The sequence below is a fragment of the Halichoeres trimaculatus genome, unplaced genomic scaffold (assembly GCF_033239565.1).
Source record: "Halichoeres trimaculatus isolate MK-OKI-2021-1 unplaced genomic scaffold, fHalTri1.1 fHalTri1_scaffold_8, whole genome shotgun sequence".
In the NCBI taxonomy this organism is placed as follows: domain Eukaryota; kingdom Metazoa; phylum Chordata; class Actinopteri; order Labriformes; family Labridae; genus Halichoeres; species Halichoeres trimaculatus.
The window spans coordinates 17,998,433-18,023,087 of record NW_027437186.1 but is presented as its reverse complement, the minus strand read 5'-3'; the positions used below and the strand labels follow the sequence as shown (position 1 = coordinate 18,023,087).

The 24,655-nt window shown below is 38.1% G+C and overlaps 2 protein-coding genes across 2 annotated transcripts; both read right to left on the bottom strand.

Moving 5' to 3' along the window:
- Positions 1-7,549: 7,549 nt before the first annotated feature.
- Positions 7,550-9,887, bottom strand: LOC141795494 (homeobox protein Hox-D9b-like). Its single transcript, XM_074676397.1, has 2 exons — positions 9,200-9,887; positions 7,550-7,794 (listed from the first exon to the last, which is right to left on the bottom strand). The coding sequence occupies exons 1-2, from the start codon at positions 9,885-9,887 to the stop codon at positions 7,550-7,552; spliced, it is 933 nt and encodes a 310-aa protein (XP_074532498.1).
- A 4,430-nt stretch (positions 9,888-14,317) lies between these two features.
- On the bottom strand, positions 14,318-18,005 carry LOC141795523 (homeobox protein Hox-D11b-like). The gene is made up of 3 exons (XM_074676431.1): positions 16,977-18,005; positions 16,067-16,205; positions 14,318-14,483 (listed from the first exon to the last, which is right to left on the bottom strand). Exons 1-3 carry the CDS (start codon positions 17,587-17,589, stop codon positions 14,390-14,392), a joined length of 846 nt encoding a protein of 281 aa, XP_074532532.1. The 5' UTR covers positions 17,590-18,005; the 3' UTR covers positions 14,318-14,389.
- Between the last annotated feature and the right edge of the window lie 6,650 nt (positions 18,006-24,655).

Genomic DNA, 24,655 nt, shown 5'->3' with positions numbered 1-24,655 from the left:
TGAATATGAAGTGATGGCTTATGTTTAAAACCCTAAGCTGAAGGTAACGAAAGGAACCACTAATGTTTTTGTTTTTGTACTTTATCTTAAAGTTGTGTCACAGAGCTTTTTAAAACCTGCTTGACAAATGCTGCCTCAGACACCTCTGCTCCCATTCACATACCTGTTTCTTATTCAACTTTTTAGTATGTACATTGTTGAAGTACCCAGGATTAATCAGACAAGCAGCATCACTGTTCACACATATGTCATACTGAATAGGTCTTTCTCTTTCCAGCCTTTCAGTCAAGAAATGTGTCACTGAGCAGAAACATGACATTCTTCAATATTCTAGGTGAAAGAGTTTGACTAAGTCAGGTTAAACGTCATGAGATGCATGTAGCCACAGGCTAAGGTAATGTTGGAGTCATCTCATATATGCACTGATAAGCAGTAAAAGTGTGGGCCCTGGAGTCTGCATGAGCTTAGGTACTGGCCCTTCTGTTGTTGTGCTGTTGGTGGCAGAAAACAAACAACTTCAGAAATATAACAAGCTGTGGCATCTTGGATACATCATAATCTCTGCGCAGGGGTTGCACTATCTGAATTTGTTCTTCTGAAATTTGAAACCAGAGCACACTGCTGTAGCTACTTCACACCACAGAGCTGCTTTGATGCGCCTCTATTTTTTCTACACTGCTCAGCAAATCCAACACTGCCATCCAGCGGCCAAGTTGGTAACTGTATAAAGACACAACAGAGCTGGTTTCCCGTTGGATATGAATGTTTCTAATCGGATTTGGTTTTCAACCAAGAAAATTTCTTACATTTTGTTTATATGTGAACAAGAGAATATAACGTAAGGGGCCAGCTGAAAAAAAAAATGAATCAACGAAAAGAATACAAAGTTCTATGGCAATATTTAACTAAATCCAGACCAAAACGCCATGTTAAGTGAAACAATTTGAGACCATACCATTGATAAAAGGGGATCCTGATCAGTGCCGTATTATAGTTTTTGATTTGAAAGACTGAAACAGTAAGTGATTTTTGAAACAACTGTAAAACTACGGGTGCTCCTACATGACTATCATACTAAACCCGCCTCTACGAGTCTTTTTATTTTCAGAATATTCATTTTGCACCAAACTGACCTCCTCGGTGAGATCACTTCATCTGATTGCAGACATTGTTGGGAACATTTAATCTGGGGGTAATAATGTGAACATTACTCCGTGCTGTTTAATTTTGGGAGCTCGATAAATAGCCTATTCCCTTTGCTGTCGGCTATTAATGCGTTTGTTGCGACTTTTATATTTCATATCAGACTTTGAGTTAAATCTAACAGGCCAGCATTACATCCTGGTATCCCCGTGTGTATTTGTGGTGCTGATATGTTAGCATATTACATGCCGGTTGAATGATTTACAGTTCTACAGTTTTATTTAGCAGACGCCTTTGTCCAAAGCGACGTATACTAACACAGGCAAGAATTTTGGCAGAAGGAAAAACCTCAGTGCGACAAAGTGCTATAAGTTTTTTGGCTGCAGGTGCTACTTTAAAGGCAATATTTTTTTTCCATGTAAAAAAAACGTGTCCATGACCACAATTAATCGCCGCAACAGTATAGAACAACATTCAAAAATCAGTGCTAAATATTCACCAAGAGCTGGGTCTAATACCTTCTGACTCATCTGCCCCCGAGGACAAAGAGGAGAATTGACAGATTAAGGGCCTTAGGGTTTCCTGAACGTTTTTATTTATTTTCTATTTTCTCTTTTCGGTGTGGTGCTTTTGCTGCATCCAGACGTGTTTGACATGAAAATGAAGGAGCAGACCAAGCCTGTTTGTATCATTCAGACAGGATAATATATTTGGTGTAATTTAAATTTACCACATTTGTTGTCTCTGTTGGCTTAATTTCAGTTTGAATAAGTTTCTTTTTGACTCATTTCGGTGCTCTTAAAACAATGATATCATCACAAATCGCTTGCGTGAAAATAAAGCAGTGACGCTCCTTTTCGAAAATGAGATAAGATCGGATAAAATCCTTTTTTTCAGTCCTTCTCTATTACAGAAAAACATGGAGTAAATCAGGCGTCGATATTTGAGTTTTAAATTACACGATTAATAACTGGACCATAGCCCTAAAACACATAGCCTATCTAAGGTGGCCAGATTTTCGAAACACCTATGTCCAATCTCAAACCTTAAAAAGCCGGATTGCTTTTGTTTTACTTCGGTGTCTAGTGAAATTTCCTGTGTTTTGTGCTCTCGTGGTGAGTGGAAACGTGATTGAAGCTGTCTTGTCTCATCTGCAGACAATGACATTAACATTTAGAAAGACAGTTGACGCTCCAAGGCAGGAAAGAGTGTCCAATAAAACCATATAGTCATTAAGGCTGTCTGGGCTAAATGACTTTATGGTACTTCTCCCTCTTTCTCCTTCTTCTCTCTGTCTCTTTCCACCTCTCTGCCTGTGTGCACGTCTGTGTGGGGAAAGTCACGTTTATTCTCCAAATGCATGCTGTTGCTTTATGACCCTGCAGTAGGATGAGCGCAGCCTGGATTATATGGCGGCTATAAATGAGGGAAGCTACGAGTCTGTGCTCTGACTTTGACAAAACAAAGAAGCAGAAATGTCTCTCTGTGGACTCCAAACTCAGACTCCACACACTACCTGAGAGGACTCAAACTCCCTGACGATCTAATAATAAAATCAGAATGATGCAGAATAAATTGCAAAGCCTTTCTGAGGTAGAATTCCGCTCCTCTTCATATGCACATAAATTGCCGCTTTTCTTGTATTGTTACCTCGTATGAAACACCTATACTGCAAAATCTGTTGTATATGAGAGCTATACTATAATAAGCGGTAAAATAGTTTCCGGTTGGTTGCATTATTTTGTTTGCAATTTTCCAGAAATTTCTGAAATTTCAATATTTAATACTCGTGATAAAAAGGAGGCTTTTGAAGTTTAAAAGAAAAAATCTCTAGATTTATTTATAATCTTATTAGCATTTTTATTCTAGAAGAAATAGTTGTAGACGCAGTAGTCGTCGGCTTGGGTTATATGTTGCAAAAAAAAATACTGTAGATGTTTAATACTAGGTTTAAATATCATAAGGAGTCACTTTGTTATTATATTTAAATTTTATTTTGTTTTTTGTTTTGTTTTTTAAATTGTAGTGGTAAAAGTAATGTTGCTAAAACTGGGCGGCTTTCACATATCGCAGCTATAAGGCTTCAACGGTATCGTTGTTTAAAATAGTGCGAGTGATAGTGGTACAGGCATAACTGCAATGAAAGTGCACATATCAGATGATAGTGTTTGTAATGTTACATGTAAGGGAGACCGGGGACAGTTTTAACATGTTTGACATTTCTGTCTCTAACTTTGAGCGGTTTTAACCCAGTGTCTTCAAACTGCTGTACAAATTGTCTGTACAAATTGTCTCGAACTGTCTGCCAATAAATGGCCCAGAAAATGCCTGTGCAACACGTATACAAAATGCATGGCTTAATCTCAAAAACAAGGGGTGAAATGTTACAAATGACCCCATAGTCCATGTCAGTTGTAATACACCTTGGGGTGAAATGCAACATGACGAAATAAGACAATGCGTTTCCTTGAACAAATGTTCAAGTGAGGAAAAAAAAAACGTATTCCACGCCCTTGAGAATTATAATACCTCTATGGGCATCTGAGGTTGTATTTGGCCTTTTTGAAAATGGCTGCTCACGTGAAATTAACCAGTTTTTTTTTTCAGGAAAATCATTAATAATTTTCAAGGAGTGGTGGTAAGAATGACATCTTAATTGTATGTCATTTTTCAAAATAAGTATTTTTCAGCACGGAATAATGCGTATGTACTTAAAACGTTATAATAAAGGTTACCAGAACTGCTCTACTTAAAATTTTGGCTATTTTCTGATGGATCAGGCTTTTAGGAATAAACTACAGTAATATCTGAATATTTATAATAAAACTGTACAAAAAGATGCAACTGTGCACAAGCTTCAACAATCAAACAGTGTGTGTTTGTCTAACACCAAAATTTACAAAAATTAAAAATGAACAAGATGTGAATTTTTCGTGTGTGTGTGTGTGTGTGTGTGTGTGTGTGTGTGTGTGTGTGTGTGTGTGTGTGTGTGTGTGTGTGTGTGTGTGTGTGTGTGTGTGTGTGTGTTGGGGGTTATGATGGCACTCCTGGAGTGCAAGCGTCATTGGCCCACGGATGATATGTCATGCACTTAACACTTTTTTAAATGTTACAACTTTCTCCAAACAGGCTTGTTACAACTGTCCTGAGTGCCTTGAGGATGAGCTAGCTTGACTTACAGCTAACAGCTAAAAACATTACTTCCAACCATTAACATAAATTTTAGCTCACAAATGTTGCTGTGTCTGCTTCAAGGAATAACCTCTCCACATGTGGACTAAAAACTAAACTGAGCATGTTCAGAGTGAATTAGGTGATTCCTGGAACTTGGTCCTGATTGGAGCAATTGCAAGTGTTACAACTGACCCATGTCACAACCTTCACTGTGCTTAGGATAAATATAATTGTGTAAGAGACCACAGCTAAGTATCTGGTAAAAGAATCAGTTTTAGTATTGATACTACACTAGCATTATCATTTGTTTTAAGGTGGTAGTCGCACTTGAAATATTGATGGCAGTAATAGCAGTAGTATGTCATTGTTTGAAGGTATAGCTAGTAATACCACTACTACAATATCGCTGTTGACCAAAAACAACCAATAATAGCTTAAAAACTATGTATCCCAAAGACAATAACAGCAAAATTAGAATAATGAAAGTGAAATAAAAAACAGTACTAACAGTATTGTTAACAATATTTATGTAATCCATCCTTTATTTTATCTTTAAAAAAGAGATCCCCACAAGCAGCATTTTGAGCTTAAATGAGCAGATGAAGGCATCATGACCCCAGTCACATCACAGTGCAGTACAGGCCTGCAGCTGAGGCTAACATAGCCTGATGTGTTTCTTTTCTCCCACAGAGAATGTGTTGGGTTTCAGTCCGTCTCGTCCTTGTTAAAATAGAACAAACAAAAAAACACTGAAATATCACTAGGGGATTCCTATAATATCTTCATTTAGTGTACTTGTACATTCTGAATTGTAAATGGGTTGTGCGTTATTATTTAAGATGAAATTTCTAAGTTGATGCTCATGGGAGGTAACAATGAAATAGGAATAACCATCAGAGTGCTGTCACACCATAGCTTAGCAATGACTGGTGTGTGTGTGTGTGTGTGTGTGTGTGTGTGTGTGTGTGTGTGTGTGTGTGTGTGTGTGTGTGTGTGTGTGTGTGTGTGTGTGTGTGTGTGTGTGTGTGTGTGTGAGGAGAGAGGAATGCAGGCAGGCATGACCATACTGTATCTGCATTTTAGACTCACAGTAACAACAGAGATACATAGCGACAATGACAACAACAATAACAACAAACAACAAATATGCCCTCTAGGCTACATGCACAGTTTATAAAAAAACAAACAAAAAACAAGAAGCTTATCCCGTGTGTGAGAAACAAAATGATAAAAGTCCTTTGTGGGTATTATATAGGGGAGACTGGGGTTGGTTGTAACACAGAGCTGGACAAGTTAGAAACAAAAGAATCATGGCTCACTGTGTATAAGACGCTGACCCAACTTTTCCACCGACACACGATTGATGTCCTCAGAGAAACATGGCATTATGTTTCTTTATTTAAGATGTTTGATGGTTTGTTTTTGTTTGTTCTATGATTAAAAAAAATGTACATTTAAATATTTCTGTCCCAAAGAAACTGCTTATCTTGCAGACATTCTTTGTAACTGTCTGCAACTAAGACTCCAACAAAACTGTTAGATGATGTAAAACATGAAAAATTTAAAAGGATGTGATATACTGAGTCTTTATTTTTCTCTCATCCAATAAAGACTATTTTACTGATTTGATTTGGTTTGGTGTTGCTGATCCTTTTCTCCATTGTTTCAGCATTTCAGCTTTTTGGAACCAAGTTAGAGAACATTACAGATAGCCAGAGCCCACAAACCACCATATTGCAATTAAGCCCTTGAACATTTTTGTATTTTTTTTTACCACGTTCAAAAAGACATCCCATTTCCTAACCCTGGAATTCTAAACAGTACAGCCAACTGCTAACAGAGGCTAATTTAAATGCATTGCATACAGCTGAGCCTTCAAAGCCGTAATTGTAGCATCTCACTTTATTGGTTTTACTGTTTTTGTTTGTCTCTCTAGGATATTCAGCTTTGAGAGAAATCTTTCAAAGCTCTGTGAGTGAGATTGTGAGACAGTGGTCCAAACAAAAGTAACTTGAGAAAAGTTACACATAAAATTCCTTACATTAGAAAAACAGTGCTTCATAATCATATCTAAAGTACTTCTTTTTGATAACGTGGTTTTCAGATCACCATCATCTGAGAACAATTTCACATTGAACACCTTGTTAAACGCTTGAAATGTGATGAGCATATGGGAGAGTAATATTATTGTCTACAAGAAGCAAAGGGTGAACATCAGCACATTGACACCAAGTCCAGCCACAGTTAATGTGTCTCGAGTTCATGCAAATGACTTCATGTTACTGTATTTGGTATCCAAAAATAATGACGTCTTCCCTTTGGAACTGGAGCCAAGAAAAGGCTCAATAAATCTTTTCACTTTCTTCCATTAGATGCTGCTGAATCTCACCCATTAATCTCTCCAATTTTGTCTTGTGCTCGTCTCCTTTGGGCCATAGTTTACTATAAGTGTCAGGCTTCTGTTTGTTTAGGGTTCTGTTCTAAAAGTGTTTTATTTTAATGTCACATAAACACAGTGAAACTGTTTTTCAGGACCTAACAGACAGGTGTTTGGTCATAAAATCACTCATGGGATTTATCTTTGATAGTTGCCTTGCAGTTCAGTCTCATCTGGCAAACTGAAAGCACTTTTATGAGGACTATAGCTTCAGCACTAAATCATAAAACAAGATTTTTTGGGGGGCAGAAAGCAGAAGACAATTTATGAGAAGTCAAGTGTGTGTCGAGAAGTTTTGGTTTTGAACATGAGGGATATATAACTTAATGAAAGACAGATGTGTTTTTAATGAGGCTAAGTCTTTGATATCAACTAGTGTGTTTTTTATTCAATTTATGGATTTTGCTGTGATTCTGAGCTTTATTTACAACTACCCCAGGTCGCAGGTTGGCTGTCTTTATTTTGTAACATGCAGATGGAAATTTTTTCTGAAAGAGTTCAGTAGACTGAACAAAAAAAAAGCCCAAAAGACAATGATAGGGATATATTCTTTTCAAAAGAAGTGTTACAACACCTCCTGGTCTCCCCTGCAGGGTATCATCACTGCAGTTTACAAAGACGGCCATTTTGGCTCCCCAGTCCATAGCTTTGTTACAGCTGATTCAGCCAGCTGAGGCTGAAGATTTGGGGCATCTTGCTGCACTTTTATCAGCGACAACCTCATCCGATAGTCTTTTAAAAAAACACCTCAATCTTCTCTTCCAAAGTCCCTCATTCATTCATTCATCCATTCATTCATTCATTCATACTCCTCCTGTCACGGGTCATCAGCTTCTTCATCTTCATCCTTCTGTTTTGGAACCAGATTTTGACCTGCCTCTCTGTCAGATTTAAGAGTCCTGCCACCTCCAGGCGACGGTCTCTAGTCAGGTACATGTTGTACAGAAACTCTTTCTCCAGCTCCAGCGTCTGGTGTTTGGTGTACGGACACCTTTTCTTCCGGGTCGACTTGGCGTGGATCCAGCTGGCTGATGGATTTTCTGCAGAGGGAGAAACAGGGTGGCATAGATTTTTACTAAAACCTTGCAGCAGTGTATTTATGCTCTGTTGGAGTTTGAGTGTGTGTGTGCATATGTTTTTGTGTGTGAGTGGGGATTAGAGTGTGTGTTGGGAGAGCTTCAAAGAATGACATAAAATCTTAGAAAATATCCTCAGGAACAAGTTTTATGAGCCTGAACTTTTGGCTCATTAGAAAAAGAAACAATAACACAAACTCTAAACAGAAAGATAAAAGATAAATATATTCTCATGATTATCAACAGATACTATCCATTCAGTATACCATACTGTCTTTCTTGTGCCTATGTTTCATCTTCCTTCATTTGATTTCAATATAACATACCAGGACATTGTGCAAAGCATATTTTGTGGTTTCTGATGCTGCTTTAATATGGAAAATTTGGAGGCAGCAAGGAGCAATAAATACAGCAGACTGTACTCAATAAAGCTTGAGGTTAAATCCGTGTAAGTGCAGGAAACAATGAAACTCTGAAGTCTGACCTTTGACTAAAATGCAGATTCTGACTGGATCTGACTAAATTTTAAAAGAAAGCAGCAGAGTGACAGTTCAATTACACAGCATCCATCTGGAAATAAAGTATTTGCCAGTTTGCTTAGACATTTACTCTTATCAGTTGTGCATTTTCCATCAAGTTTTAATTGGGTTTGGTTGCCAAATTTTCCTGAGACGTTTTATTTGACAGTAAAAAATATTCTTTTAGTCAGTTATTTGGAACAAAACTTATTTTTAGCATGCAAAGGGTCGTTCGAGTTTATATGCTGCTATTAGTTTAATAAATGTGCATGCACAAACCAATAGCCCCTGTGTATTCTTGTTGTCGTTTAAATGGAATAAATTCGCGTGTGTTTAAGGCGTTTTTGACGGTTATTGCACGCTACAAGATAAATACAAAATAAACACTATTTTGAATAGGAAAAAAAATATTAAAATTATTTGAATGGTTTTTAAAAATATTCCCACCGGCAAAATTATTTTCACGTAATTAAATTAGCACACAATTGCAAAATCCTGCACAATTCTGACCACATAAACGCAGCGTCAGCATACCTGTGTTTTTACCCACACGTGACAAATAGTCAAATAAAAGAAATAGCTGCTTAATTATTTTAATGGACTATAAAGTTTTATATTTAGCCGTTTACTAGACATTTATTGGGCTATAAAAGTCACACACACTTACTTAACTCTACTTAGGCCGCGTTCTCCCTCTCTCTGTCCACACACACACACACACACACACACACACACACACACACACACACACACACACACACACACACACACACACACACACACACACACACACACACCTGTGTATGTACATGCTAATAAACATTCCTGGGTTTGATATATCTGTGCTTTACCCGGGTCAACTAGTGGTTGTTTTTTCTCCTCGTCTTCTTTTTTGGGCTCCGGCTTCCCCCCGAGCTCTTCCACGGTCCCAAGCCGCTCGAGGACCACTTCAGCCGGGCTGCCGAAGCTAGAATCCTCAGGGCTGTCCACGTGAGGCGGCGGTGAACTCTCGGGTTTTACCGCCTCGTACCTCGGGCTTGGATTAGAGAGGTCACCCTGAGCTGGGAGACACCCAGGGAAACTGGTCGAAGAGTGTGACAGAGTGGTCTCCGATGCAGGAGTCCCTCCCTCCCAGCAGCGGACGAATCTGCTCTCGGTGGCCGCCGATGATGCGAGTTGTTCGGCGTGGGTCTGTGATTGAGGGCCGTAGTAGGGGTGGTGGTGGTGGCTCAGGAGATGATGTGGATGGAAAAGGCCGGGGATGGAAGCGCCGGGAGTGGACTGCAGCTGCGGGGAAGAAGACGAAGAGGATGTAGAGGTGTTTGTCCAGGGTGAAAAGCCATTTAAGCTGGCTTGTTTGTTGGAAAAATGTGAAAAATCCGGAATGTGTGAGGCGGGGGTCCCCTCCTCCTCCTCCGCTCCCCGGACTGGCTTCGTGCAGCCGGCCGTCGAACCCTGCAAGCCTCCCGGGATGAAATGTGCACCATAGGGCTCGTCGGTCTGAAGCCCCATCATGGAATAATAATTCGTTAGCGACATGTTTATTTTATTATTTCAATAAAAAGACACTTAAGTGCGACTGTAAAACGTTAGATGGGCTAGTATAGTGGCTTACATCCTCCCCTAAAATGGTAGTAATTTTTTTTTCCTGCCCTTACCTTCTTCTCGGCTGCCCATTGGATAATCTTTGGATCACATGGTTAGACTGTATTTACCCAGTAAAGGAGATAAATCTAATGATTCTTTTGTGCTCAGATATGTGACAGTGGGTCTGCTAGCCGGCTGCCAGCTGGCCCTGGATATGTAGCATTTAAAAACTCTGTAGTGGAAACACCGTTTTACAAGCTGAATAAAATGTAGCAGTGAGCCGTTTACAAGCTTGTTTGAAGTGTGCGCGCGTAAAGAGTATCGGGGTTGACTTCAGCAGAGGAGAGCTGGGCTTTGGCTTCTTTTGTCTGGACAAGTCATTCTCTTGATCTTGAATCGTGGGCTAATAATTTATTTTTTTTTCTATTATAATACCAAAGAACATGTGAATATTTTTTAATGGTTGTCCTAAACTGTTCAGATTGACATGGTTCCCATGTTTTCCCCTTTTTTATTTTTTTATTGGGCTACTAATAGAATTATGAATATAATCTTTGCCTTATGAACTTACCTATAGGCCAGCTTACGGTGTCTTTTCTCTTCTTATGACCTACATTATGCCCCCGTCTTACTGTTTTTTTTTCCACACACATACAATGCCTTCAAGTTAATTATAATAATAAAAATACAAATAACTCATTCTGGACTGGATCTTTCTAAGGTGATTCAAACTTGATCAAATTTACCCCTTGGTCCTTTGCTCCCCTTCATTTGTTGTTGGTGAAAGTGAAATCCTGTTGGCTGGGGAGGCAATGACGAGCTTATAGTGGGCGGGAATAAAGTCGCAAACAAACGGGGCTTTTCAGAATATTTTCCAGCCGCCGATTTTTACATAGATCTGCGTCAGTGTCGTTTATGCACCGTTTGCGCCATCTGCTGGTTGTAAAAGCTGAACCTTGAACTGGATATATTCATTAACACGCTTTGTCGTCATACTAATTTAGACTGTTAGAGACTGTTAATAGGAGTCTAGGTGCGTCATGGAGCATTATTTTGTAATATGTTTATCTACATCACCTATAAGGAGTAAATAACAAAACCAAAGTAAAACACTGCTTTAATGTTCATCTCTATTTGGTGGCTTAATAAAGCAGATAACTTTTTGGACTTCTACTGAAATACGTGATTTTATATTTGATCAGAATCTTTTGACAGTGTTCAACAAGGCCTGTGAACATAAAAGTTTAATACCCTGAAGAGCTCTGCTGTGTGTCAGCAAGCAGACCACTTTACTGCATTACTTTTATTTAGGGCATTATCAAGTTGTATAAACTCTGTCAACGCCCGTGAATTAAAAATGGAGCAACACATAAATCAGAGCATCATTAACTTTATTTGGAGGCTCAAGTAGTTGGATCACGTTTGTTGATGCAGTAACTTCCTCCAGGTGGCAGTGTCAACATGACTGTTGCTGTGATGGACATGGGAGGACATCTGGAGCTCATAAAGCTGGTTGTAACAGTTGTAGGAACAAAACAAAAGGACACATTGATTAGGTATTTCTGAGATTTGTTTGTTTTGGCTATTAGTTACCACATTTATTTTACTTGTATTGATTTTTACAGCTGAAATTCCTTTGACTCCTTTTATTTGGAGAATCTTAAATGAGGATGTTCAGCATACCCTTGAATATTTGATGTTATTGTGGCATCAAAATGTTTAAACCATTTCTTATGCCTAATACAAAACTGTAGAGCCTTTAAGAGCAACAGCATTATTTAACAATTATTCTCATTCTTATTCTTATTCTTATTCTTATTCTTATTCTTATTCTTATTCAATTGAATTAAATCTGTACCTACTACCAAGTGATAGGCAAATTGATAAGTATTTATTAAATGTGCTCATCTGCTAATTGAAGAAGAGCAAAGAACTTTATTATTATTGTGTTTCTTTTTCCTTTTTGTCATGACTGTCTTTATAAACAACTCCTGGTATGGCTGATATCCTTTAACTAGCTGCTTATTGGCACTGCTCATAGTAATATTGCAACTTCTGCTATCTCAGTAATAATACTTCTAATACAACTGGATGTCTCTCTTTTTTACCATATGTGTTTATATTTACCCCAGTGTCTGCTTCTGATGCTTCTTATTCTTACTTTTTCTTCACGATAGAGATACATTATTTTAAAAAAAGGTGTATTTGAATGAAACAATTAGGGATATGCCAGTGTTGGTGTAACGAGAGACACAGCAGGCCAGTGGTCCAGTTTATTGTAGGCCATTAGGTTAAGTGCTGCAGTTCCAACCAGACACAATCTCTCCTTTCATGTCCTTGTCTTATTTTACGTCACACACAAATACACAAATACAGACTCATGCACAGCCCCCCTAAACCACAAGCACACACACACACACACACACAGACACACACACACACACACACACACACACAGACACACACACACACACACACACACACACACACACACACACACACACACACACACACACACACACACACACACACACACACAGGGTGAGTGTGTGCAACAAAGGAAGAGACACAGCAGACAGTCTGAATTGCCCCAATAAAAGTCATTATAGGATGAGGAAATGGTGGTTGTGACGATGGGTCTGTGTTGTGTTGTGTTGTGTTGTGTTGTGTTCCGTTGTGGTTGTCCTTTTGCGGTTCAAGGTTCACCCCCAGCCTTGGACTCACTGTGTGTTTCTGTTGTCTGGTCCTGAGTTGTTCAAAGTCTGGGTCAGAACAGACAAAATGAGCTGTTTGCTGCTTTTACTTATTTTCTTCAGCAGGCTGAGACTTGAATTCATATATAAGTCACACTTACCTTATATTAAGATTGTAACAACAGTTTGGGCATCGTCCTGGTAAATGTGATCTTTTTTTGATTGCATTATCCAGCATATCTTTAATCATAACAATAACTTGCTTATTGTGTTTTCATTATATCAGATTTATAAATAGAGACATCCAACAGGAATAATGTTTTTGTTGAGGGAAAAAAAACTCAATGGTTTAATTCTCCAAGTCATTCACATTGCTGTCCAGTACATCACGGTCCACTCCTACTCCATGATGCAAAGAAATGGAGATGTATTTGTCCAGTAGCAACCAAAAGTATTTTTACCTTTTATGAGAAGGTGAGGAACCCTGAATAAAAATATTTAAGATTGATCTGAATAAGACTGATTTTACTAGTTTTGTTATAAAAACATTATAAAAGAATGATCTCCAGAATGGTGGATGCCACAACAATTTGTGGTCAGTTGATGTTAACACTTATCCTCAAAAAAAACTTTAGAATGTAAAACATTCACATGGATGAAATTGTTGTTGATTAGAGGGGAAAAATGTCTGTAACTGAAACCTCTGTTCTGGTTGATTGAGATCCCTTTGAAACTGTGTAAATATAGCAACATAAAACTCAGTGAAAATCATTTATATGTTTCTACTCCAAAATTTTGAGTCAGGATTAGATAAAATACTGGGGCATGCCTGCCTCTCTGATAAGTTGTTACTGATACTTTTTCATTTTATGTGACATTATTCCAAATTTAAAAAAAAAAAAACATTAAACAACTTAAGTCTGAAAAACCCACCACAGCTTTGAATATTGAAGTTAAATGCATTTACAACTATGAAACCATATCCTACAGTGGTTTTAATCACATTATTCAAAATTAAGCCACTCTTCTTTTTGGTTTTTGTATTTTAATAGATAAACTTGAGGAAGAATATACTTTTTTTGAAAGTTCTTACTCTTCATTGCTACAATGAATCCAAAGACAAATGCTGAGGAAGGTAAAAAGAAAATCACAAAAGTTGATAACATTTTATCCTTTCATAAATCACATACATCCGTTAACACAGCAACATTATACCATCCAGTTAAAGACACGAAAATTGAATAATCATTGTAGATTGTCTTTGCTCATTTGAAATAAGTAAACATGAATGCTAACGAGATGGCTTCAATCTGAATGCATGAAGACTGGACTACAAAACAAAAGTTTCACCTTCCACACTCATTTACACAGCACTTATTAGCAGCAGTTCATCGTTGATGTTTCTACACTATACTATAATGCAGAAAAAGACCTGAGCAAGCAAGAGAATTGCTTTCTTCATTTTCTTCATGAATCTAAGAGAAACTGTGTGAAGAAGAAGCCAGAGGAACATTTCATATTTACAATGACATGTTAAGAAAATCAGGCTTTAGGAAAAAAAAAAAAAAAAAAAAAAGTGGTTTTCTTTGACTGAAGGTATGCACATAAGGAAAACTATGGGCTTTGCCCTGAGCCTCGTTATAAACCATTTCATGGTTAGGCTTGCATATTATTTGTCTGCTCTACATTTGTAGAGGTGTCACAGTTAGTGCACAGCACTGAGAGAGACTTTCCTTTACTTCCCTCTCTTCAACCAATCCATCAGAACAGGCTGTATCCCGTGTAATACCGCAGCCTCTCTGTTTTGAGTTTCTTCTCTTTCATTCTTCTGTTCTGAAACCAGATTTTCACCTGTCTGGACCAGCATCATAAAGAGAAACATATTAATGTTAAGGCAGACAGAAACATGACATAATATTAATTTGACATCAGCTGCAAAAACATTTTTTTCTGGAGAAAACAGTTTTCAGAACTTTTGGAATCTCACTGGATGTTATTTGATGGACATATGCTCGTCATGGAAAATCATTAGCTTTTGTTGCTTGTCAAAGTTTGGTATGTTATGTTATGATAGTAAAGCTATAAAATGTGTGTGTGTGTGTGTGTGTGTGTGTGTGTGTGTGTGTGTGTGTGTGTGTGTGTGTGTGTGTGTGTGTGTGTGTGTGTGTGTGTGTGTGTGTGAGAGAGAGAGAGAGAGAGAGAGAGAGAGAGTTCTTTTTACATAATTATTAGTCAAACTTGCCTACAGTCCACGAGCACATAATTTTCTTCTATACCAAAAATCCAGTCTACCTTGCAACAATATGAGATGAGCAAGTACTACTTGGGGCAGAGACAATTTAAGGTCATAATTATGGTTTTTAAGTTTTTTTTAGATGTTTTTTTAATTGTGTAGTTTGCCTTTCTGTTGGTGTCATAGTATTTTATATGACACTTCTACCATTTCAACCAATTAAAGAATAAGTCCCATTGAATTGTCAAATGGTGTAATTACAAAAGCATGACAAGCATTAAATAATTTACATTCCTATGATTTATGCAGGTGTAGTGATGAGATTAATTGTTCGTTATGAAATATGATCTCAAAGTGTGTTCAAAATATTTCAATAAATATAAAAATACTATGGGCTTTTGTTGTACTGAGAAAGGAAGTATAAAAGTTATTTTTGGTCGCTCAGTTTAAAATCCTTTTAAATTTTATTTTCACAGTGCAGCAGGCTGCTGAAATCATATTCATAGTAACTTCTTTGTTGAATATACTATTTTTTATGAGAAACATTGTCAACACCAATTGACATTTATCAGTTACATCTCTTCCACCCATTTACTTATTTAGGTAAGTCCCCACCAGTTAGCATTTACAAAGCACTGTTCTACAAGGCTACCATACATATACCTTACATACCACCAAACATGGCTCACTCTGGGTCCCCATGATACACGCAGAGATTTTGAAATTGTTACTGAAATCTTTAACTTGACTTCAGTAATGCCTCAGAGATATTTCCAATTTATGGTTTTATTTATCATTTTTTTCTGCTTTGATTGAATACTTGATGTAATCCATTTTTTATTGTTAGGGAGATTGCTGTTTTGTAGGCCACTTCATCGTCGATTCTTGCCCTACACCACTTAACTTATGGATAGCTTGTTTTTAATCTTGTTTCTCTATTTATTTTAAACTGCCTGATTTTATTTGTGCTCTCTGTTGTCTGCTCTTCGGCACCTGTGCAAATGGCGTTCTCCCTCAATGAGTTTTTCCGAGTATTCAAGGGAAAAAATGAATGCATCCCCCTATTAAACACCTCACGTGATTATCCTCTCAAAAATTGACATAAATGTTTATCTCTGTGTGTGTGTGTGTGTGTGTGTGTGTGTGTGTGTGTGTGTGTGTGTGTGTGTGTGTGTGTGTGTGTGTGTGTGTGTGTGTGTACGCACCTTTCTGTGAGGCGCAGGAGACGGGCCAGCTGCACACGCCTGTCCTTGTTGATGTAAATGCTGAACAGAAAGGCCCTCTCCAGCTCTCTGATCTGCTGTTTGGAGTAAGGACACCGCTTTGTCCTCTGTACACGGGGTCCTACTGGGGATAGAAAGATCAGACGCGTTGATGACTGACCTCTCTTTGAACACAGGCTGATTTGATAACTTTTTGTTTTAGGTGAAAGTCAAGGTCAAAACAATGAGTTTGAGAAGTTGGCATTACCGCCTTATAATGCACCCATTAGAATGTGTAAACATACTAGGAAAGGAGGGGGGGATTTCAAAGGCTCTCAGCAGGTGTGATATCTATTTCATGCCAGTTAGTTCAGGGTGCAGCTTAGATTAAATTTAAAAGAAAAAATAGGGGAAACAAGAAGAAACCGTATCATTGACTATTAAATGTTTGCCTATGTGCTCCAGGCCTAGTGTGTCGTTGAGTAAAATTGTCAGGACATAAAAAATAGAACATAAAACAAGAAACACTTTTTTACATGTTGGTCAGTAGCATAATATGAATATTTGGATGTAGCTACTGTAGGCCTAGAACTTTCAGACTGAATAAGACAAAAAATTAGGAACAAACCGTTAAATAATCATAAAGATAGGCTATAGAGTTTACTATTCAGTCTTTCTTATGCTTTTATTAGCCTGAATAAACAACTACTATCCTACCTTGTCTAGCCTTTCTTGTATGCTCAGTTTTGGGTCTATTTTGGATTACAGCACGTGCCAAAAATCGAGGGTTCGTTCTGGTAATTTCTTGCAAACATGGCCCCGCCAGGTAGGCCTGACTAAAACAGTCACATAAACACATAAACCCCCTCAAAATTACTGATTAAGAAAAGCAAGGTAACATCGTCTCACTCACTCAGTACATGGCTGTTACCTCCTGCACTCCCGCTGGATAACGGCGTTTCCTCCTTCCCGGGCTGCAGTGGCTCTGACCCCGCCTTCACCTCGCTGCTCTCCCGGCTGTCACAGCTCGTCCAGACGGCTGTACTCGTCCCAGTCTTCCGTTGAACAGTCTCCGCCTTGGGATCCACTCCCTCTTCTCCATACTCAAAAAACTGGTCGAAAACAGGGGGTAGAATGTTGTTCCGTGCGGCCCGGAAGAAGAGCTGTGAGTCGGGGTTGAAGGTGGCGTATCTCCGGGGGAGGGTCAGCGGGTCCAGCGAAAAAGTTTGTGCAGGAAAACGGGGAGCAGATGCGCCGTACAGAAAGCATTCCTTACCGGCTTTGAATACCGGTTCGGACGGAGAGGGTAAACCTTCGTGGTAAGAACTTTCCCCCGGTAAAGTGAAGCAGGATGTCTGCGGCGAAGCAATGGGACTGTTCGTCTGATGGAGGGTCCATTTCCATGAAGGCGGATAGTGCTGCCGTGGCTCGTGGTAGCAGTAGCCCGGATAATCTTTGTCACCCTCCGTTAAAAATGGTGAGGGTGTGGAACCGCTTGAAGGATAACTGCAGCTTGGTAAATACATGGAAAATATAATAATACTGGGAGGAAAAAATGAACTTTAAAGGTGGTGGTCCAGCAAATGCCCAACAAAAAATGATGTAAACATAAACAGGGCCTGATGTGTCCCAGCTCCTCAATTTTCTGTTAAACATGCAACTTTAAATGTCTGCAGAAACTATCAAAACTGAACTTGGCCTAGTATCCCTAAACTGATCCATATAGTAACTCAAGAAAATCTATGGCATATATATGTTAGCCCTAAAGGAAGAAACTGATCTCCACATATCTTCATCCTCCCCAGACCACAATGAAGCAGGACAGAGAGGAAACATATCTTTGGCCTAAACTGTGTCTACTGAGTATAATTAACTTAACATACAGTCATACAGTACAGGCTGGGCTGCACGTTTTTGCAACGAGGCCAGCCCCACTCACACACGCCCGCATGCACACGCACACATGAATCCTTTTATGGCCTTTGTGTAAAACGAAAATAAATTGTTAGGAGATAATGCAGAAATTTAAGGTGTGTATGCACTTTTATGTCTTCTGTCTATAATAAAAAGAGATTGAGAGACTGAAAAAAATCCTTTGTATGATGTCGGTCCTTTGAGCATGTGTGCAGGTCATAAGACTTTTTGACTCATAAAGCAACAGCAGATGTTCAATGAAATTTTCCTGGAATTATCAGTGCAGGAGGAAGCAGACAAACAAGATTTTGAACGACTTCAATGCCCAATTTGGACATTTATAAGGTCGGGTGGTCGTAGCTAAACATGTTAAGTCAGAAGATCAAAAAAAAATTCAAAATCTTTTATGAACACGCTTTTCTTTTGGGGCAGACTGCAGTCTGAACAGATGGGAAGTAAAAAGCTGCTTGTAATGGAGCCCATCACTTTACTTGTGTTTTAAAGTAGTAAACCTGTACACTTAGCAGATAGCATTAACGGTATTGCACAGAGCTCCACAGGGTTCATGTAGTCATGTCCTTAAGAAGTAACCACCACTCTGCAAAAAGTCCCTTTGCTGCTATAGGGGATTTTCCTTACTACTATTTACAGCAGATATGCATATAATCAAGAGGAATGGTATAAATGCATTAAATTAGCATGAGGAGACAACACTGGGGCCGCATAAATGAGTTCCTCTCTTGCAAAGAAACCATATAATGGGCCAACTGTGACGCTTACTTTGATCAGCATGTGCAGTGATCGATGCATTAATGCACTGTCACACAAAAAAACATGATTCGGCGGTGAGGCTTCTGGACACATGCATACTCATATGAAGCCACATTTTAACAGCTCACATATTTCATAAGCTACAAAGAAGGGACTATATGAGGCCACAGCCAACGTCAGAATAAGGAAGGCCAACACATATGTGGAATTCAGACATTGAGATTATTCATCTGAGATAAACCCCTGACAACCATGCTCAGAGTTCAGTTTTTTCAGTAGCCTGCAGACATCATCATCTCAGGTTCATTACTTCATGAGAGAGGAAATCTCTTTCTTGACTTAAAGTGAACACACCTATGGGCTAAGAAACATGATGATGAAATTCATCATGTTTGTGCATCTATACAATGGTTAACCCCTTTTTTCGTCAGCCGACATGATGATCCACTGTGCTTTGTGTCTGAAAAGCACAGGTGTTGATAATAAAATGGCGGCTGCATGTCATTAAGGTACTTCTATTTCAGAGTCTTGGTTTTGTTCTCCCTGACAGTCATAGACAAAGTGTGCTGTGAAAAAAGCAATATGTCTAGTTTTCTAGTGCACTAGATGGTGATCAGTGTTTGCATGTCTTTGCAATTCTCCCTCAACAAACCACAGGTCACATGAAGGTGATTTCTAAGGTTTTCTCCAACGTGATTTTCCCAGTTTGTCTCATTCAAACTTGTCAATTTCCAGTTATTTTCCATTTCATCACACAATAATCTCCTTAGTGACAGGTGTCTGGTTTCTGTAATTCTGCTAAAGTGGCCCACAGGTAATCCGACTTTCCTACCTTGAGGGCTCAGCCAGGTAAGCTGCAACAACCTGAAACATCTCAGTACATATACTAATGTATGGTCAATTTCTGGAAGATTTTGCAGACAAATCTTCATACTGATACCCTGTGCATTTACAGATTTTAATGTAATTTTGTGGATTTGTTTTCTAGAGAAAAGGCAGGCTGAGTGGGGCTTTTCTGTAAAGATTTCTATAATATATTACCAAATCCAAGTCAGCAAACAAGACATATACAGAGCTAAAATGTGCATTATATTGCCATGTTTCCTTCATTACTTGTCACATAAAGATAGAAGTCTTTATGGATAGGGTGCTACAGTAACCCTGCGGGTTGCAGCAATCTATGAACCTCAGGACTGTGTTTCACTGCACAATGAATATATATGTCTGATTAAAAGACTTTGGTACTTGAATGCTCAGCTCTACAACATCTGAAAGAAACACGAGAAGTTTGTCCTATGCAGAGACAAGCAGTCTTAAGTTTCTCACGTATGCTGAATTTTCCAGCACATTTCTAGACTGATGTTCAACACGCCAATGATGACCGTGAGTGGTCCGTTGTTTAGAGGAGTAAGATAGGCTATATTAGGTAGCCTATATGTTTGATAGGTAAACACGAATGCTAAGTGGAAAGGGGGAATCAGTTGAGGATTAGATACAGGACACGTTTTAATATGAGATTAAAAACGTTGAGCTAACCAGCGAACGTGCATTTGGTAACAACACCTCAGACTGACAGTGAACGTCAGACGACCTATATGAAGGTCATGGTGTAAAGTCATATGGGCTTCTTCTCGCATTATTTCCTCCAAAAATGAAAACTCAGATTTGGACTTTGATTTGAATGTGTCTGTGATATTAAATCCATCCTGGCGCGGAATGTCGACACCAAAAGAATGAAGACGCGCGCAGTTAATTTATCCAAACCTCATCAAAACTCTGCCAAGAACAAACCGAACAGCAGTAATAATAATAATAATAATAATAATAATAATAATAATAATAATAATAATAATAATAATAATAATAATAGTAATAAAAGTAATAATAATAATAATAATAGTAATAATAATAATGAAACTTTAAACCTCAGACCCGAAGCACTCCTGGCCGTTAATAAAACCACTACACTTAAAATACGGCATTGGTCTTTATTCGATGTACAACCTAAATTTATTAAATATACAGAAACAGTTAAATTTACCATAGCAAATGTAGAGCTCGAACCTGAATTTCAACCATCAATCAATGGTCTGAATAATGAAAAATGCATGGTATTAAAAAACCTAGCTAATCGTTCGAAAATTAAGTTAATAACAATAGGCCTACATTTTATTTGGAGGCGCCTTTCATGACACCCAATGTCACCTTACAACTAAAGATAAAAAATGTTTTAAAACATCATTAAAACAAATCATCAGGATGAAAACAAATGAGGTTCACGGTGATCAGTTTAAGTTTGTTTCCAGAGTCCTAAAATGCACAATAACATCCAAAACAGTTCCCTTTCTTTGACTTAGCTCCATACGCATTTGGGGAAAAAAAGAAATGTGCCGTGGTATTTTTTTTTTTTTTTTCTTTTGAATTTAGAGGATTTTTCCTGTTGTGTAAAATCCAACACATTTTTAGGCCCAATGAAATAATGCGTAGCCTACCACGCAATCAATGAGAGTTAATGAACAGAAGAAGGAAAGATTGTTTTAAAAAAAATAAAATTAAATAAGACAATTCTCTTTTCAACAATCAACGAAAACGCTTTACAGTAGAATAAGGCTCTTTCATGAGCTTACCTAATAATGTGGGTTAAAGGCAGCAAATCCGGACAGGTTTCACGGCCTGTGTGTCCTCACGGACAACAGTCCTAACGTGGTCTGAGCTAATCTGACAGACAGACCGATTGCCAAGTCCAATAAACAGTCTAACCCACCAAACTTTAGTGTCTTTGAACCGTATGCTGTCTACTCGGAATGTTCAGTCAACAAAAGAGACACACGACAAATGGTGACGAGCAGAGGGCCTTTCATCTCTACTGGAATAAAATCCTCTGTGCACTTAAGCTCGAAAACGAGGAGACTACCTCTAACCATCATAACTAGCTTAGAAATCTTTGCTCAATTTTGTAAACGCGACTTGGAGGACTGTTTCTTAAAAAAATGCAAAGAAAACCCTACGCAGTTTAAACTATTTCCTATTTCTCTTTTTAAGTTTTCTTTTCAAAGGACATAATGCAGCTCAAATCTTATTGACTCAAACTAGCCTACATGTTTCACTTTTCTGAGCAAAATCTGTGTACCCAGCTTGATCCGTGAAGTGCTCAATAAGAAAAAAAAAGCATATGCATGAACAAAAAGCAAATCTCTAAATTATTGCAGATGTTTCCAAAAGTCTGTCCTTTATTTAATTTAGAGGAACCCCCCATCTCGTTTTCCGCATTGTCTCAAAAAAAATATAAATAAAACCACACGTTTTCCTGGAGCCAATTTAGTGTTGATCAGACTCTTTTATAGGATGTGTTTACTGTTCAGTGTTCTGTGACTTTTCAGCATCCATTTGTCCCATCCATACACAAACACACTTGTGTTTTGTGTGTATCCTAGTGTGCACTTTGTGTAAGTGTGGTGGTGAATATTGTAAAAGTAGTCCCCGCTGTTCATTTTAATTCAGTGTTTAATTTATTAAAGGTTAATGAAACGGAAATAACTTCAGCATCAGGATAACTCATCAGCCATAATATACATCAGCACACATATCTTGTGTGTGTGTGTGTGTGTGTGTGTGTGTGTGTGTGTGTGTGTGTGTGTGTGTGTGTGTGTGTGTGTGTGTGTGTGTGTGTGTGTGTGTGTGTGTGTGTGTGTGTGTGTGTGTGTGTGTGTTTGGTCAAAAGAGGGAGGAAGGGAGAAGAGAGAGAGAGGGTTTTATTAGGCCCATAACTCTTCAGTCTCTAGAGGAAGCTGTAAGCATTAAAGCTGAAGGCCAAATCTGGGCACACTGCAGCCTCTTCTGAAACAGCTCAGAGGAGAACTGGATGAAACAAAGTGCTGAATTCCGGAGAGATTCCACAAATTTAAAATGTTTTCCACAAAGTGATTACAGTGGGAACACATCAAAGCCTCAGTGTGTTTGTGCAATTTTCAGTCTGTGCCCATATTCATAAGGCTTCAAGAAGCCGCAGTGGCTCGCACCCCTTAGCTATTGTTACCTGCAGAGAGAAATACAGAGATGCTCTGAATAATCATAGATCTGATCTGGCTTTGTAGTTCTTGCTGTCTTGTTGGGTTAAACACTTCCACATAGAAGTTAGTAGCCATGTAAAATTAAAACAACAAGGTGAAAATAAACAGTTATTGTTGAATTAAAACTGCTTTATACTCCCAGTTTGGTAACTACCTTATAAAATATATTGTTCCCTGTTCTACTGATCAGCTCCTGTCGAATGCAGCACTGAGAAGAAACTGAAAGAATACAGTGATGACATCTAGTGGCGATAATTTGACTCACACCCTGCATACAGTATGTAGGCTAAGTCTTCCAAAGGTTTTTGTTTTTTGTTTTGTGAATATAGCAACGTTCCCAATATATCAGAAGAAATTTTTGGTAGCTGTTACATGCTTGCATTTGAACGCTCAGAGTCCTTCAATTCAGGTCTTAAAGCCTGTGCATTCAAAACTGATTTCCTTACTATGGATGGTAGAGTGAATTCAGGTATATTGGAACAGTTTTGTAATTCCACCTTGTGATCATATTCTTGGTATGAACTACAGAACATTATGAAGCATGTGTTTCATTTCTGAATTCCTCAATATGTATATTTTGTTCATGTGAAGAAACTAATTTTGTTTTATTTTGGAAATTGTGGCTAAAACTTTTCATAGAGTTGACATGAAATTATTATTTTGTGATGTGCTTGGTAATTTGTGACAGCAGGTTAAATGTACAGTGAACCTTTGCCTTGGATCTATTATTGTTGCAAAATAAATAAATTACAAAATTAATAAAAAAGTGTTAAACTGTGCATTTCTTGCCGTTTATATACACTCATCAGTGGCTCCTTTCATTTTTTTTATGCATTCAACTTGTCGTTATGGTTTCTTACATATAATTTCCCCTGATATTCCACTCTTCTTTGTAACAGCATGAAATTAAGTGCGAATAGAGGATGAACCAGACATTACACAAACATCTAGGAAAACCCTGCTCTGGTTCCAAAATTTTGATGCTTTGCCATCACTTCACACTGAAGCTTCGTGCCAGCTGAACTTTATTATCTTAAATCTAAATTGTCAAGTCAAATAGAAAAAACATGCTGGTTAGTTTTCACAAAGTGCAAGGGCTATACGTTACAGAATTGAGGAGTTAGCTTATAAAAAGTTTCTTCATTAATCATAAGAAAGATCTTCACAATATTTATAACAAAATCAAGACAATGACAAGTAACTCTGCTTAAAAGTTATGTTAATGCATTAGTATTTAGGGTTTAATATATTAGCAAGCAAATAGCATCTCAAGCTACCCGAGACATATGTCCCACAGTTTGTTTATTTACAATATATATAGAAAAGTATATGGAAAAATGTTTGCAGATTTCACCCCTTCCCCAATATTTCAGGTTAACTTCCATTCTGATGCCAGTCACAACCTCTTCTTTGAAGGCACGATTTTTCCATTTCTCTTGTTCTGTGCATTTTATTTTTCTCACCTCCTTCCAAAACGAGATCTCTACATAAATTACATTTGATTTTACCCTTAAAATCAGAAAAACTGGCCTATCTGTCCCAATTTCGGTCCACAAAATATAGATAGATAGATAGATAGATAGATAGATAGATAGATAGATAGATAGATAGATAGATAGATAGATAGATAGATAGATAGATAGATGAAAAACTTTATTCATCAAAATGCGATAACCACATGAACATTTAAATGTTTCTTTTCTCCACCGTTTACAGGGCCTTATTTACAAATCCACTATGGTGGAGCGTAAAAGACAAAAAGACTACAACGCAAAGGGCTCTGGGAAAGAAGGGAGACTCGCTTCCGGATTACGTCATCACAAAATAAACGATAATT

What these genes read in the sequence shown, in the direction of transcription:
- LOC141795523 (XM_074676431.1), bottom strand. Translation starts at nt 17,589, where the DNA reads ATGTATTTACCAAGCTGCAGTTATCCTTCAAGCGGTTCCACACCCTCA. An exon ending in AGGTAACAGCCATGTACTGA is followed by an intron (nt 16,206 to 16,976) that starts GTGAGTGAGACG and finishes TATCCCCAGTAG; the next exon opens with GACCCCGTGTACAGAGGACA. An exon ending in CTCCTGCGCCTCACAGAAAG is followed by an intron (nt 14,484 to 16,066) that starts GTGCGTACACAC and finishes ATGCTGGTCCAG; the next exon opens with ACAGGTGAAAATCTGGTTTC.
- LOC141795494 (XM_074676397.1), bottom strand. Translation starts at nt 9,887, where the DNA reads ATGTCGCTAACGAATTATTATTCCATGATGGGGCTTCAGACCGACGAG. An exon ending in ACAACCACTAGTTGACCCGG is followed by an intron (nt 7,795 to 9,199) that starts GTAAAGCACAGA and finishes CTCCCTCTGCAG; the next exon opens with AAAATCCATCAGCCAGCTGG.